Below are 16,082 nucleotides of genomic sequence, written 5' to 3'. Positions count from 1 at the left end.
AGGGTTGGTGTGGACACGTTGGGTCAAATGGTCTGTCTCCACACTGTATGGAATCTAACTTTGGGATTTTGGTGAACGTGAAAGTTGCTATACGGATGGAAAGTTTTCAATTCAATGCGAAAGCTTAGAAGGTGCACGCGGTAGCCCTTCGGCTTGTAGGCTCTGTACTGTGCAGCTTCTAACAAGAGGACTACATCTCCCAGCACCACCTTCCTGGGACTTGGTTGTCCGTGGGCGAGATCGACGCTCCCCTGCAACGCTATCGGGAGTGTGAACTACATTTCCCATCATCCACAGCTTCTGCTGCCCGCTGCTCCCTGGGATGTGTAGTCTACCATATCGCCCTGCTGGTTGAATGTGGGACAGTGGACCACATCACCCAGCAAGCTTTCAAAAATACCAACCCCCGCTGTCCCCTGGGAGTTGTAGGCAATCCATTGAGCATCCGCGGGGCAGGACTACAATTCCCGGCGTTCCGTCGACAGGTGCAGCCATGGTCGTCTACAGTGTTTATGTGGTGAATAAGGCCGGCGGCCTCATTTATCAGTATGACAACTACTCGCCCCGCAACGATGTGGAGAAGACCTTTAGTTACCCGCTCGATCTGGTGCTCAAGGTGTACGATGAACGTGTTGTGGTGTCCTTTGGTCAGAGAGACGGTATCAAAGGTGAGGACTGACCGGCGGCCCCTGCTGCTGGGAAAGACCGTTAGAATCCTGAGGCCTAGTGGATAGAAGGGCTTTAACGAGACACTAGCAGTTAGACATCTTACCAAATGGTCTCATTACAGTTAATTTACTGTTTTTCAGTCATCACATTCTTCCAAAAAGTGACAACATTTCGCTTCAAGTTTAGCTGCACCTGCCACTAGGAATTGAGGGAATGTCTGAAAAGTATCAGCTTCTCCCTTTTTAATATCCGTTTCTGTGAAATTGAGGATAAGTATTTTGGATTGTTTAATGTGTGGATGTATTACTGAGTTCTGCACCTGAATTTCAGTTAAGTGTGGATTTTTTTTTCCAGTTGGTTGTAGGGAAGCAGCTCTGTTAAATACTGACAATGTTTTCATGAGTTGTACTCTCCTGTGTTGAAGGTGGTGGTTGGTTTGCTACCATGGATGCCTGCTTCTGTTGTATTTTAGGTTAGATTAGATTCCCTACAGTGTGGAAACAGGTCCTTCGGCCCAACAACTCCACGCCAACCCTCCGGAGAGTAACCCAGACCCATTTCCCTCTGACTAATGCACCTAACCCTATGGGCAATTTAGCGTGGCCAGTTGACCTGGCCTGCACGTCTATGGAGTGTGGGAGGAAAATCATGCAGACACTGGGAGAATGTACAAACTCCATACAGACCGTCTCCTGAGGCTGGAATCGAACCTGGGATCCTGGTGCTTTGAGGCAGCAGTGCTAACCACTGAGCTATTATGCCTTCAATAAACTTTAATTTTAAAAAAGTTCTGAAGAAGGGTCACAGCACTCTAAACGTTAACTCTGTTTTCTTTCCACAGATGCTGCCAGACTTCCTAAGTTTATCCAGTAATTTCAGTTTTCGTCTGTTCACATTTCTGTGGTTTGTGAGTGTCACTAGTTAGGCCAGTACAGTATTTCTTGCCCATTGTTAAGTGCCCTGGAGAAGGTGGGAATGAACTGTCTTATAGAGTCATAAAGATGTACAGCATGGAAACAGACCCTTCAATCTAACCCGTCCATGCCAACCAGATATCCCAAACCAATCTAGTCCCACCTGCCAGCACCCGGCCCATATCCCTCCAAACCCTTCCTATTCATGTACCCATCCAAATGCCTCTTAAATGTTGCAATTGTACCAGCCTCTACCACTTCCTCTGGCAGCTCATTCCATACATTTACCACCCTCTGCGTGAAAAAGTTGCCCCTGAGGTCTCTTTTATATCTTTCCCCTCTCACCCTAAATCTATGCCCTCTAGTTCTGGACTCCCCTACCCCAGGGAAAAGACTTTGTCTATTTACCCTATCCATGCCCCTCAAGATTTTGTAAACCTCTATAAGGTCACCCCTCAGCCTCTGACGCTCCAGGGAAAACAGCCCCGGCCTGTTCAGCCTCTCCCTATAGCTCAAATCCTCCAACCCTGGCAACATCCTTGTAAATCTTTTCTGAACCCTTTCAAGTTTCACAACATCTCTCCGATAGGAAGGAGACCAGAATTGCACGCAATATTCCAACAGTGGCCTAACCAATGTCCTGTACAGCCGCAACATGACCTCCCAACTCCTGTACTCAGTACTCTGATCAATAAAGGAAAGCATACCAAACGCCTTCTTCACTATCCTATCTACCTGCGACTCCACTTTCAAGGAGCTATGAACCTGCACTCCAAGGTCTCTTTGTTCAGCAACACTCCCGAGGACCTTACCATTAAGTGTATACGTCCTGCTAAGATTTGCTTTCCCAAAGTGCAGCACCTCGCATTTATCTGAATTAAACTCCATCTGCCACTTCTCAGCCCATTGGCCCATCTGGTCTAGATCCTGTTGTAATCTGAGGTAACCCTCTTTGCTGTCCACAACACCTCCAATTTTGGTGTCATCTGCTATCTTACTAACTGTCCCTCTTATGCTCGCATCCAAATCATTTATGTAAATGACAAAAAGTAGAGGACCCAACACCGATCCTTGTGGCACTCTATTGGTCACAGGCCTCCAGTCTGAAAAACAATCCTCCTCCACCACCACCCTCTGTCTTCTACCTTTTGAGTCAGTTCTGTATCCAAAAGTCATCTTGAAACATTCCAGTTCTCGGGCTGTAGGGTCACACAAAGTGCTGTTAAGGAGTTCCAGGATTTTGTCCTCGCTAACTAATTACCCAAATTGAACAACAAGAAAGGAATGGGGATATAATTCCAAGCGTGTGGCTTGGAGGGGAACTTGCAGGGAATGCTATGCCCTCTTATGTGCTTCCCTTGGCCTTTTTAAATGTTATGGGTTTGGAAAGGCTGTCAAAAAGGGCTTTGAGTTGCTGCACTACATCTTGCAGATGGTACACAGTGCCAGTATGGGGAAGGGGGTGGGATGGGCAGAGCAGCAAATGTTGAAGGTGATGGTGCAAGTTGAATGGACTGCATTGTCCTGGATGATGTTGAGACTTTTCAAGTATTGTTAGTGTAGAGTATTCCATTACAGCTGCTTATGTGTGGCATTGGACAGGTTTTGGGGTAGTCAGGTGAGTTACTTCGCAAAAAATTTTCAGCCTTTAGCCTACTCTTGTAGCTGCTTTTTTGATCCCCATTGCAATTGTTGTTGTTTACAAATGAATCTAGCCAGCTATCAGTGTAACATCATGATCGTGTTAGATGCTGCCCTTACCCAGGATACACCCACAAGCATTTCCAATAGAGCAACTGGATAATGATTTGTTCTCCACCAGAGAACTGAGGTGTTGAGAAACAAAAGCAGAAATTGCTGGAAAATCTCAGTAGGTCTAGCAGCATCTGTAAAGAGAAATCAGTGTTAACATTCCAGATTGTTCTTCAGAACTGGTGGTAGCTGGGAAAAAGTTTGTTTTTATGCAGCAGATAGGATAGGAGGAGGGGCTAAGGGGTAAATATTAGGTGGAGATCGAGCCCACAGAGAGAGAAGAACAGTTGGACAGACAAAGGAGTGGATAACAGTCTTCCTAGAAGAATGAAAGGCTGCTAATGTGGACTTTTTGTGGCTGACAATGGTTAGTGTGTAATAACAGACCATGTGAGAACAAGGCCTTGTGTGTGGAGGCTAGGGTAAGGACATAGGAGGAGGTGCCTTAAGCCTTAAAATGTTTGAACTCGATATTGATTCCAGAAGGCTGTTGAGTTCCCAAGCAGAAAATGAGGTGTTGTTCTTCCACCTTGCATTGAACTTCATTGGGGCACTGCAGCAAGTCTGAGACAGAGATGTTGGGCAAAGAACAGTCTGGTGTGTTGAAGTGGCAGATAACAGGAAGCTCCAGGTCTCTCTCGAGGACAGAACGTCGGTGTTCTACAGAGCAGTCACCCAGCCTAGGCTTCGTTATCGAATGTAGAGGAGACCACATTGTGAGCAGCGATTGTAGTAGACTGGATTGAGTGAACTGTCAGTAAAGCACTGCTTCACTGGGGAGGTACATTTGGGCCCTTGGATGCTGAGGAGGGAGGAAGAGAATGGGCGGGTGTTACACTTCCTGCAGTTGCAGGGAAAGGTGCAATGGGGCTCTGGACAGGTGTTGGGAGTGAAGGAGGAATGCATCAAGGTGTCCTGGAGGAAACAGTCCTTATGGAATGCTGATAAAGGAGGGGAATATGTGTCTGGTGGTGGCATCCCACTGAAGGTGACAGAAATGGCAATAAATGATCCTCTGGGTATGGACGCTGGTGGGATGGTAGGTGAGGACAAGGGAGACTCTCTCACTGTTGAGGGAGGGAAGAGAGGGGGTGAGGGCCAAAGTGCAGGATATGGGTCAGACCTGCCTGAGGGACCTGTCAGCTGTGGTGCTAGGAATCCTCAATTGGGGAAAGAGGTGTATATTTTGGAGGGCCCTTTTTTGAAGTTGGTATCATCGGAACATATGTGACAGAAACGGAGGAACTGAGAGAATGGAATAGAGTCTTTACAGGAAGCTGGGGGTGAGGATGTCTAGTCAAGATAACTGTGGTAGTCAGTGGGTTTGTGATGGATATAACCCCAGAAATAGAAACAGATGTTGAGAAAGGGAGGAGTCAGAGATGGACCAGGTGAAGGTGAATATGAAGTGGAAATAAAATTGATAAACATTTCCAATTCCGGACGAGAGTGGAAAGCAGCACTAATGATGTCATTGATATACTGGAGAAAGAGTTGTGGTTGGGGGCTGGAATATGACAGGAACAAGGAATATTCAACATACTTCACTAAGAGACAGGCATAACTGGGGCCCATGTGGGTACCCGTGACCATCCCTTTGACCTGAGGAAAGTGAGAGGAGTGAAAAGAGAAGTTGCTCAGAGTGATGACAAGCTCGGCCAGGTGGAGGAGGGTGATGGTGGATATGGGCTGTCCAGGCCTTTCTTTTTCCAGAAAGGTTTGGTTTCAGAAACCCCTGAGACCATCCTGGTGGGGGGTGGATCTGTGAAGGGATTGCACATCCATGGTAAAAGAGGTGAGGCTAGAGCCTGCAAAGTGGAAATCCTGAAACTAATGGAAGGTGTCAGAGGAATCACAGATGTGAGTGCTTAAGGACTGGACAAGGGAGAAGAAGTTAAGGTAGGAAGAGATGAGCAGAAACAGGCACAAACAACAAGATTGCCTGGGCTTTTGGGAAGGAGGTAGAAGCGAACTGCGGTGTTGGGAAATTGTGCTTGGAGGCACTGGAGGGGGAGATCACCAAGTGAAATGAGGTTAGTGACTGTTGTGGACACAGTAGCCTGATGTTCCATGGTGGGGTCATGGTCTAGGGGGAGATAGGAGGAGGTATCTGAGAGCTGGCACTCAGCCTCTGCATTGCAGAGGTTAGTATGCCAGACAACAGTAGCAGCATCCTTGTCAGCAGGCTACATTACAAAGTCAGGGTTGGATCTGAGAGCACGGAAAGCAGTCAGTTTAAGGTTGGAATGGTTGTCGGGGGAGCGGAACAGAGAAATTGAGGTGACCAATGTCATGTTGATAGTCCCCTGAGCAGGTGGAGTACAGGTAAATGGCCAGAGGGAGGGGTCCCGCTGGGAGGTGGACAAAGGGGTCTATGGGATGGGGAGAGGCCCTTGCCCAAAGAGACGAGCTCAGAGGTGAAAGCGGTGGAAGAAGAGTTCAATGTCATATCTTGCTTGAAGTTCATTAGAGTGGGGATGCAGAGGGATAAAACTGAGGCCTTGGCTGAGGACAGAATATTTAGCATCAGAGAGTGTAAGGTCAGATTGGATGATAAATACATGACAAGGTGGGATTGGGAGAGGGGATTGAGTCATGGGAGGGGAGGAATGTTCTGGAAGGCTGTGGGTATCTCCGAGTTGTTCCATCTTGTGTTCCTTGATGCCTGGAAAGAAAAGAAAAAGTTTCTTGTTAGCATGTCGAATGAGCTGAAGGCTGAAGTGGAACTGGGGAGCGGTGTAGCTCTGAGCCAGTGTGATATGATGCTGTTGGAGAGATTGGTCGAGAGTCTACTTTTGATGAAGCATGGCACTGTGTGTGTGGGTCTCAGGACACAGAGAGGGCAGCTGTCTGTGGAATGTTGAACATCACAGAGATACCTGTGATCCTGGGTGGATTCAAAACACAAAGGATGAAACGGAGTTGGAATCCATGTGGAATGAGCCTGGGCTGGAGGCAGTCACTGAGGAGTGTGATGTGGCAGTGGAAACGAGCTTTAGCAAATATCTTGTCAAACACCAGGAGCGACAGTGAAACTAATGATGGTGGGCAAGAAAAATGACTGGAACTGAAATCTGTTTGGAGAGAGGAGCTGAACTTCTTCAAGGTGGGCATGCCTGGGAGAGATTTGGCAGTGAGCTAATCGCAAAATGAAAAACCTGAAGAACTGCAGATGCTGGAAATCAGAAACAGAAATTGCTGGAAAATCTCAGTAGGTCTGGCAGCATCCATGGTGAGAAATCAGAATTAATGAGAGGTGTTGAGGTTAGTTGTAGATATTGTCACTTCGTTAATCTCAACAAACCAGTTTGTAAAACTACATTTACTGTTTTATCTTAAACCCTGATTGCAGTAAGTGTAAAGAAATGATCAGGAATGTTATGAATGGATTGTTGGAATACATTCTAGATTAGAGTGGTGCTGGAATCCTGATGAAAGGCCTTTTGCCCGAAGTGTCAATTTTCCTGCTCCTCGGATGCTGCCTGACCTGCCGTGCTTTTCCAGCACCACTCTAATCCAGAATCTGGTTTCCAGCATCTGCAGCCCTGTTTTTACCTTGTTGGAATACATGTCAAATTGTCTGAAAGCGTGTAAGACTTGTCTCACGAGCACATACTTCCTTTGAATCAGAATATTGTAGATTCAGGCTGACACCGGAACACACAATCTAGGCTGACATACATCCCTGACATACCTTAGGTGCATGAGAAAACTGCAGTCTACTGTACTACTCAATACAAATCATGGCTGATCGAATTGTAACCTCAACTTTACATCTCCACCTACCCTTAGATTTTGGTTAAGCAAAAGACTGCTATCACCTGTACCTTTTTTAAAATATTCAAAGGCTATGCTCCTACCACCTTTTGAGGAAGAGTTCCAAGAGGCTTAATCCTTTGAGGGGAAAAAAATTCTCCTCATATGAGCAAATGGGCAAATTCCTTTTGAAAATGGGATTTATTTTATTGTTTATGGGACCTTGTGTTATGCATGATTATTACCAAATATCTGCAATTGCATGGCACCTTTTTAATGTAGTACAGTGACTCCAAGCCTCTAACATTAGTGATTACACTTCAATGTATACACTTGAAAAATATAAAGGTCCTCTACAAATTTGGGTTTTTTTCTCTCTTTTGTTTTCCTACCACAGCAAAACCTAGTGCTCGATTTGTCTAAAAGAAAAATGTTGCTGGCATTGGAAATCTGAAATAAAAACAAAGTGCTGGAGAATTTCAGGAGGTCAGCACCTGTGGTTACAAACACAGAATGAAATTATTGTTCTTCAGAACTCTATTTGACTTGGGTTTTTCCATGAATCGAACACTTCTGCTAGTTGAGAGGGATCCTGAATTTATCTATAAATTTACATGTTTCAGTTTATAAATTCTATTTTTCACATTCATGTAAATACTGATTCAAAGCGTGGTGCTGGAAAAGCACAGGAGGTCAGGCAGCATCCGAGGAGCAGGAGGGTTGACGTTTTGGGCATAAGCTCTTTCAACAGGAAGGGCACATTCCTGATGGAGGGCTTATGCCTGAAATGTCAACCTTCCTGCCCCTCGGATGCTGCCTGACCTCCTGTGCTTTTCCAGCACCACGCTTTTCAATGCTGACTCTCCAGCATCTGCAGTCCTCACTTTCTCCAAGTTAAATATAAGTCCTCTCAAGTACTTTGATTTGTCAAATTCTAAACTTCTTAACTGATAAGGGTAGTCTAACTGTGTCTGTGAACTTTGAATGTTGCTTTGATTTTTAAATTCTACTTTCATCTTTGCTTCCTTTGCTTTAGTCGGATATGCTGTGCTTTCAATTAATGGATTTGACGTAAATGGAAGGTACACGGCAGATAACCGAGATGTGCTGGAATATCTGAACACCTCTTATAATTACCCTTTGGCCATTCGCTTCGGACGCCCTCGCCTGACCTCAAATGAAAAGTTAATGTTGGCCTCCATGTTTCATTCGTAAGTTTTGTTTCAGAGAAAATAGTTAATATAGAAATGCAGTATGATTTACATGGGCTATGAACTGTGATAAAGAGCCACTTAGCTCAGGATAGATATCTAGCATAGGGATCAGATTAATGCTAATGCCACGATTTAATTCCCATGGGAATTAAGTCCCATTCCCATATCCCACTTAGGATGTGCTTCCTCCCCCTGACCCTGTGAGTGGAAAGCAATCGCAACCCATCACTGACTGAAACTGTCAGTGGAGCATTTCAAAGTGAAGCACCGGTGGGCAGTAAGAGAAGGTTCTTTGGACAAGCATATGTAAGTGACTGAACCTTCAGGTGTAATATTTTGTTACTCCACTGGTCAATGTCAGACTATTTTGTCGAATTCACTCTCCTCTTTCCCCCAAGCCTCTTGTTTCAAAGAACTACAGATTTTTCAAACCACAGGTTCACCTCTTAGAATAGAGAACATGTGTAATATAAATCACAAGGCAGTGGTTGAAAAGTGTGGTGCTGGAAAAGCACAGCTGGTCAGGCAGCCTCTGAGGAGCAGGAGAGTCGACGCTTTGAGCACAAACTCTTCATCTTCAGGAGCTCCTGCTCGAAACATCGACTCACCTACTGCTCGGATGCTGCCTGACCGGCTGTGCTTTTCCAGACCCTGATCTCCAGCAGCCGCAGTCCTCACTTTCTCCATCAACTGGAGGCAGCTCACCATGGCCTTTTCCAAGAGCAGTTAAGAGATGGGCAATAAATGTTGGCCTAGCCTGCAATGTCCATGTTCCATACAGGGGATTTTGAAAAAATAGGTTTGAATGATCTTTTGATGTTTGTCTTTTAGAATGTATGTATCCCAGGTTTTTGATTAAAACCTCTGTGCCCATATGAACATTTAAGTCCTCTGCTTAAAGTCTTTTCTGAAGTCCAATCCTTCTTAAAGGTGCAGCATGTCCTCACCGATAATTAAGTGTCCCCCTTGATTTTACATATAGGTTCTGTTATAGAATCTCAAAGTTTCAACCGTCTGAGCAGACAGAGGGTGAGCAGTTGTTCTGCTTCGTGAATGATGGGATTTACAGTTTATCAGTGGCTCTGTTTTTACTGTCAACTGTGACATGTGAGAAGCTGAGGCACTTCCCTCGACAGCCAATTACCGTGGTATTCATGTGTGCCATGTGGCAGCTTTGATAGAGAGAACAATTTTCTAGCATTTCTTTAGCCCCAAGGAAGATGCAATGAGATGTCTTTATTAAGCTGCAAAAATAGTGTGATGTCAGCTGGAACTGCTACAGACTGCTGACAACGTCTCTCTTTAAGAATCAGGTTGCACCACTAACAATGGGGTCTGAGAGTTAATTGAATGCTTTGTGAACAATGTGCCAGTAATTAAACTTTGCTATGATTTCAGACCTATTGTAACCTGTGAGAAAGATCAATGCCTGTACAGTCAGGGAAGTAACATAATCTCATTTTCCTTTGATCTTATTAAAGCTTTTATCTGTAAAGGGCCTATCACTGACTTGTTATACTATTCCTCAGTTTTCAGGACACAGATGCATATTGTGTTGGAAATGAACGTGCTAGGTTTGTGTTCAGAATGGGCAAAAAGCATGAATTTGAAATCCATTGTGCCTCCATTTTTCACCTGAGCCAATTTGAGAGTGAAAGCTCCACTGTGTCCCAGCAAAAGGAAAGGCAACTCTGCATGGTCCCTGGCACATTCCGGGGACTGACTGCAGGAGGTTCTATGTGCAGTCATGCTGTGGTCTCACCCTTTCAACTACACAGACATCAGGTCAGGCAGATGCTCACGTTCACAAGGTGGTCTGGCTGAGAACACCCAACCTGTCAGGGTTAGGAATAAAAAAGAAAAATTTCAACTGTTGAAACTCTGGCCAAAATTAATGAAAATACACAGCATTCATATCAGCACATGAAAAAAAAGTGTAATTAATGTTTCAGACAGAGAAATTTCATCAGATCAACATCTCGCCTGAAATATTGACTTCTCTGTCCAGGTACTGACTGACCTGTAAGCTTCCAGCATTGTATCTTAACTTTTCAAAGTTAGCAGTCCCTGTAGATATTCTGCTTAGACTCATAAATTCCTGACCACTGTTACACTAACACTTCATAAAGTCATAGCACCAACTGGTCCATGTCAACCAGATATCCTAAATTAATCTAGTCCCGTTTGCCAGCACTTGACCCATGTCCCTCCAAACCCTTTCTCTTCACATACCCATCCAAATGCTTTATATATGTCTTAATTGTACTAGTTTTCACCATTTCCTCTGGCACTTCATTCCATACGTGCACCACCCTGTTATGTGAAAGCATTGCTCCTTGGGTCCCTTTTAAATCTTTTCCCACCTCACCTTAAACATATGCCTTCTAGTTTTGGACTCCCCAACCCCAGGGAAAAGACCTTGCCTATTTACCCTTTCCATGTCCCTCATTATGTTATGAATCAGCAAAAATCATGTTCTGTACATAGTGTGTTTAGAATTGAGATCGGAACGTGGTTGTACTAGTACCTTGTATTAATTACCTCTATCTTTCCATTTTGAGGCTTTTTCAAGAGATTTTGTGCTGTCCACATGTCAGAACCTAAATACTTTCATTTCTATCTTTCAGGCTGTTTGCAATTGGCTCCCAGTTGTCACCTGAACCTGGAAGTTCTGGGATTGAAGTGCTGGAAACAGACACCTTCAAACTGCATTGTTTCCAAACACTGACAGGTGAGTAGTACATTCCCTGTTTCTGAAGTTTCAGATTACTTTAGCTCGAACCCATCTCTCTTTATTTGTAGAAAAGAGAATGTGGTTATGTTTTTGGGGAAGGATTTTGTTCTCCCTTCTTGATGTGATATGTTCAAAAACATAAATAGTTTGGCAAGAGTGATAAGGGGGAACTGTTTCCAGTGGCAGAAGAGTTAGTGACCATAGTAGACTGATTGAAGGTGATTGTCATGATGTGAGGAAATATATAGGACTCATGAACAGGAGGAGGGTAGTTAATCTCAAACCTTTGTACTTTCAAACAGGAAATCATGTCTGTAACCTATACCCACCTTTGCTCCATATCCTTAATAGGAGGACTCCTAAGAATTAGAAGTAGGCCACTCCGCCCCTCAAGCCTGTTCTGTCATTCAATAAATTGTAGCTGATCTGGGTATTCCACACTCTTGCTTAACTCAATCGTTCATCCCCTTACTTAGAATCTATCCATCTTTGCATTTAAAAACCTTCAAAGGCCAAAAACCCTGCTCCCACAGTCTTTTGGGGAAGCGGGTTCCTTCTGTCAGATGAAAAAACGTCTCTTCTCTGTCTTAAATAAGTGACCCTTTATTTTTAAACGGTGATTCCTAATTCTAGATTGTTGTACAGGTACATATGGGGCCAAATGTCCTCCTGTGTGTGGCATTATTCTATGTAGTGGAAGGTGAGGCAGTATGATGTGGTTGAGAGTCAAGACCAGTCATGTTTCTCATTTCCATTCTGAGTGGATTTTCAATCAAATACTAAGTAATTCTTATAACATGTCCTGGAGGTTTATTGCTAATGGGCTGAAATTACAAGTGAGTTATCCTGACTGTATGTTCTGAGTTTAAATGTTCTTTTCTCCTGTACTCTTAAAGGAATTAAGTTCATTGTGCTGGCAGACCCTCGACAAGCTGGAATCGATTCCCTCCTTCGGAAGATTTATGAAATTTATTCAGACTTTGCTCTTAAAAATCCTTTCTACTCTCTTGAGATGCCTATCAGGTAGGGCTGAAATACTTGGTGTGAATAGGAAATTCAAGTGTGGAGGTTTTATATATATAAAACCAGTCTGATGAAAGGTGGGCTACAGATTCAGATCAACATCTTGCCCTGTTTTGTCAATTTGCTGTTACTGTTATAAATTAGGCTTTGGCTTAAGCTACCTCTTTAGGTAGATTTTACACGAGAACCAAATGGGAAGTAGCAGAGTATCAACAATAGTTGGATTCACTCCTTTTGCCTGCTGCATTGCTCCTTTGACTTACCATCTGTGTTTCTCTCTCATGACAGTAGGGGTTATTTTCTTCCTTCTAGTCTTGCCCACTGTTAACACTGTCTCTTTCGGAACATCAAACCTGCTGCTTTGAAACAAATGCCAAGTGGATGCAAAGCCTAATGAAGGGTTGGTTGATATACAATGCTGTGGCCCACTTTTGTTTGAAATCCTCCGAGGAAGGGTCCTGCTCTGTAAACTAGTGTGTGGACCAGGGGACCTAGGAGGTTCAAGAACTTGATATTGAACATAAAAGGCTGGCAGATCCTGTTCACTGAGCATTTTTGCATGAGAATATGAGGTGGGGTTTGTACATTGTTTGAGGCAGCACTGTCTTTGGGGGCGGTGGGACCATATTTGTTATGTCAGGCTGGAAAACAGCCTGTTCCCTCAGCTGCATGGCCTGAGACCCACTTGAGAACAAAGGGATAATTAGAAGAATTACATAAGTTCACAACGTTTAAGGAAACAAAACTGTGCAGGTGAAATGTCATTCAAGCTGTACTGCTGCTTTAATGTGTTATGAAACCAAGCCATTAGGCTCCACTTTGGTATTGACATAGTCGAAGATCACAAGCATCAATCGGGAATTACCATCCTGCTAATTAACCAGGTTTAAAGTGGGATTTGGTTTTTATTACTGTTAAGCAGATGTCCAACCTTTTCACATGATTGTGGAGGATAACACAGCGACATTTGATTTTTATTTTTTTCTTTTTCTCAGGAAGGCTGGTGAGCAAATTTCAGAAAGAATTGTGTCGCCACCAACAGTAAACCTGAACTTGGCCAAAAATAAATCAAAAACAATCAATTGATCATTTTAATGTGCGATTTAATAGCAATGACAATTTTAAAACGTGTCAAGCAACAAAATATAATAACAAAGCCAAGGCTAGCCTGCTTGGTTAAGAAGCAGAGCGAGAGAGAGAAGGAAAATCAGCTGTAGTTCTTGGTCACCAGGAAGAGAGTGATGGCTGGGGCCAAGTGAATGAGTTCAGTCTAACTAACGCTGACCTTGGTTCACTCTTAGTAGGCCACACTTGGCAAAACTTGCATGAGAGTGGGAAGGAAGGTGATGTTTAGATTGGGGCTTTCCTTTTCTCACAGCTGGCTTGCCCTTTCCCTTTCCCTTCTCTCCCTCCCACACACTCTTCTCCCCCTCCCACACACTCTTCTCCCTTTCCCTCTTTCTCACTCGTCTCTACTTGCCTCTTTCTCACTCCTTTCTCTTCCCCCGTCCCTGTACATTTTCCTGCATCTCTCTCACCACTCTCATTCTGTCTTAATGTGTCCCCTTGAACTTTTAAAAAGATACTCCATGGGACTATCCACTCTGAAAATTGCAACCAGACCTATAATCCCACCAGCAATCCTGTTGCATCAAAGTTATAAAGTGGTCACGTTTCTTTTCCCAGAGAGAATTCAATGTAACTTGGTAAAAGGTGATTTTATTTTTAAAAATGAAAGAGAAATTAGTGAGAGTGATCTGGTGCCTGAACATTTGCCTGAACCCATCACTATCATGGCTTGATCTGCACTTCCCCACCATCATCTAATATTCATTGCCTTGTCCCCATGATGCAGCTCTCATCTCCTTCCCCTACTCCTGAAGAGAGTCCCCCTAAAAGCCTCTTATTCCCCCACCCGGCCCCCAGACTCATCTTACAGCCCCAGGTTCTGAGCTTTGGACTGCTCGCTGCTCCTTCAGTCACAGTCTGGATCTCCGTCTCATAGACAGACTCACCTGTCAGCCTGGAGTAACACACCAGAGAGAGAGAGCCTCTGATTGGCAAGGAGCTGCAACACCTTGTAAAATCTGCCACTTCAAACTTACCTGTATTTGAAACTCCACCTTCAAATAAAACAGGGGGGGGGAAAAAAACTTTCAAAAGAAAGCAAACTTCTATCTTACATATTTTTGTTTTCCCCCGGTCTTCAGTCCTTCCTGTATAATGATATATAAACCTATGAGCTGTAAATTCATCCACCAGTAAAGCACACCTTGGAGGCTGTACACCTTGGAGGCTGTACGGAATGCCATGTCCTGTGTGATCTGCAGCTGGAGGTTGGGCACCCCTCATGTAGGCAATGGATTTGCTCCCCATCATCAGAATTTTCCTGTGGAAAATTCCCACGGGGAATATTCATAAAACTTTGCCACAGTTAGTGATGGAACTACACAGCATCTGGTTTTTTGCTGACCTTTTTGTGGAAGATCCTTGCGGCTGCGAAAGTGCAGGATCGGTCAGGGGTGTTGGAACTGTGACAGAAATGTAGGTTATTGATTAAAACGGTGTGGTCAAATTTGAAGTAAATCCTTTCATCTCAACTGCAGTCTATTTTGTTACTTAGACAGTGTCTTTTATCTGCAGGTGTGATCTCTTTGAACAGAATTTGAAAGTGGCTTTGGAGATAGCAGAAAAGGCTGGAACATTCGGTGCAGGATCTTGATCTCACTGGGAGAGGGGCTGTCTCACCCTCCCAGTGGCTGGTGCCTGGCATTGATATGTATATATTTTGTTCAAAGTTTTTGCAAATATAGAAACTTATTGACCAGAAACCTACCTGCAAGTAAAGTGTAATATGGATATGGACCTGGGATATGTAAATATTTGAATAAACATAATGTTACCAACAAGTTTTCACTTTTTTTACTCTCTTCTTTCCCCAATCCCCGCCTTTGGATCTCTGTATCTTCTGAAGGCGTTTGTTTTCTGGAGTTGGTGTTCTGTGGACACAAAGATCATCTGCCCCTTTGGCAAATTGGCTATCATTTGTGCCGATTGATTGGTAGATGTCAGTAAGCTGGTTGATCACGTACAGAGGAGATTCACAGCCAACCTGGGTTTGTTTTCAGATCTGTCTCTTGAATTTCAAATGTCTCGTGCAACTTTCAGCCTCTTCTTAAAGACCTCGACCTTTCCAGCCAAGATGTAATCAGAGAATGCCTTCTCATTGTCCTGTGGGTGACCCCAAGGGCAAGTTGGCTGAGGATATCACAGTAGACCATTAGGACTATTACTCTTGTGCGCAACCCTGTACAGGATAAGCTGGGTGGAGAAAAGAGTGATCAGAGGAAAAAAACTGAGTGAGGCTGAAAGAGAACTCTAATAAAAGGAAGACGAGTGGAAATGTTTGAATGGTATCTCTCTGCAAAGGTTTGGAGCCTGATCGCTAGGGAGGAGCAAGGGGCGACTGTGGAAGGAAGCAGCTCGATGGTGTTTACAGACTGATTACATTCCCTACAGTGTGGAACCAAGCCCTTCGGCCCAACAGGCCCACACCGAAGAGTAACCCACTTGGACCCATTCCCCTACCCTAAACTTATCCCTGACTAATGCACCTAACACTAAGGGACAATTTAGCATGGCCAATTCACCTGACCTGCACATTGTTGGACTGGCCTAACCAGAATTCAAGTAACATCATTATTCATTTTTACAACGCACAGGAAGTTTTAGAAGACAATGTTTCCAACATCACTTGATGTAGCACTTGGACAGAGCGATTTCACCAGTAGGCAGGCCAACAATATCGCAAAAGCAGTTTTCTGTTGGTTTGGTAAAGTGGATTTCATGGAGGACACTGAACTAAAATATTAAGTGGATTTACATTTTTTTTTCTCCTTTTTTTTTAACCCCCACACTACCGCCTAACTGCGGTAGTGCTTATTTTTTCCCCAGTACCCATGTGTGTGTGCAGGTGTGAGACACAGTGAGAGACACAAGGTGCATGAATCTTTATTCAAT

At 44.1% G+C, this 16,082-nt stretch overlaps 1 protein-coding gene across 1 annotated transcript; it reads left to right on the top strand.

Annotated features, from left to right (window-relative positions):
* Positions 1-467: 467 nt before the first annotated feature.
* On the top strand, positions 468-14,965 carry trappc4 (trafficking protein particle complex subunit 4). Its single transcript, XM_072593268.1, has 5 exons — positions 468-668; positions 8,128-8,302; positions 10,933-11,036; positions 11,936-12,062; positions 14,706-14,965. The coding sequence occupies exons 1-5, from the start codon at positions 494-496 to the stop codon at positions 14,782-14,784; spliced, it is 660 nt and encodes a 219-aa protein (XP_072449369.1). The 5' UTR covers positions 468-493; the 3' UTR covers positions 14,785-14,965.
* The last annotated feature ends 1,117 nt before the right edge of the window (positions 14,966-16,082 follow it).

This window comes from Chiloscyllium punctatum, chromosome 23 (genome assembly GCF_047496795.1).
Source record: "Chiloscyllium punctatum isolate Juve2018m chromosome 23, sChiPun1.3, whole genome shotgun sequence".
NCBI classification, from domain to species: domain Eukaryota; kingdom Metazoa; phylum Chordata; class Chondrichthyes; order Orectolobiformes; family Hemiscylliidae; genus Chiloscyllium; species Chiloscyllium punctatum.
Note: the sequence above shows the minus strand (reverse complement) of the source record. Positions and strands in the feature narration are given on the sequence as shown.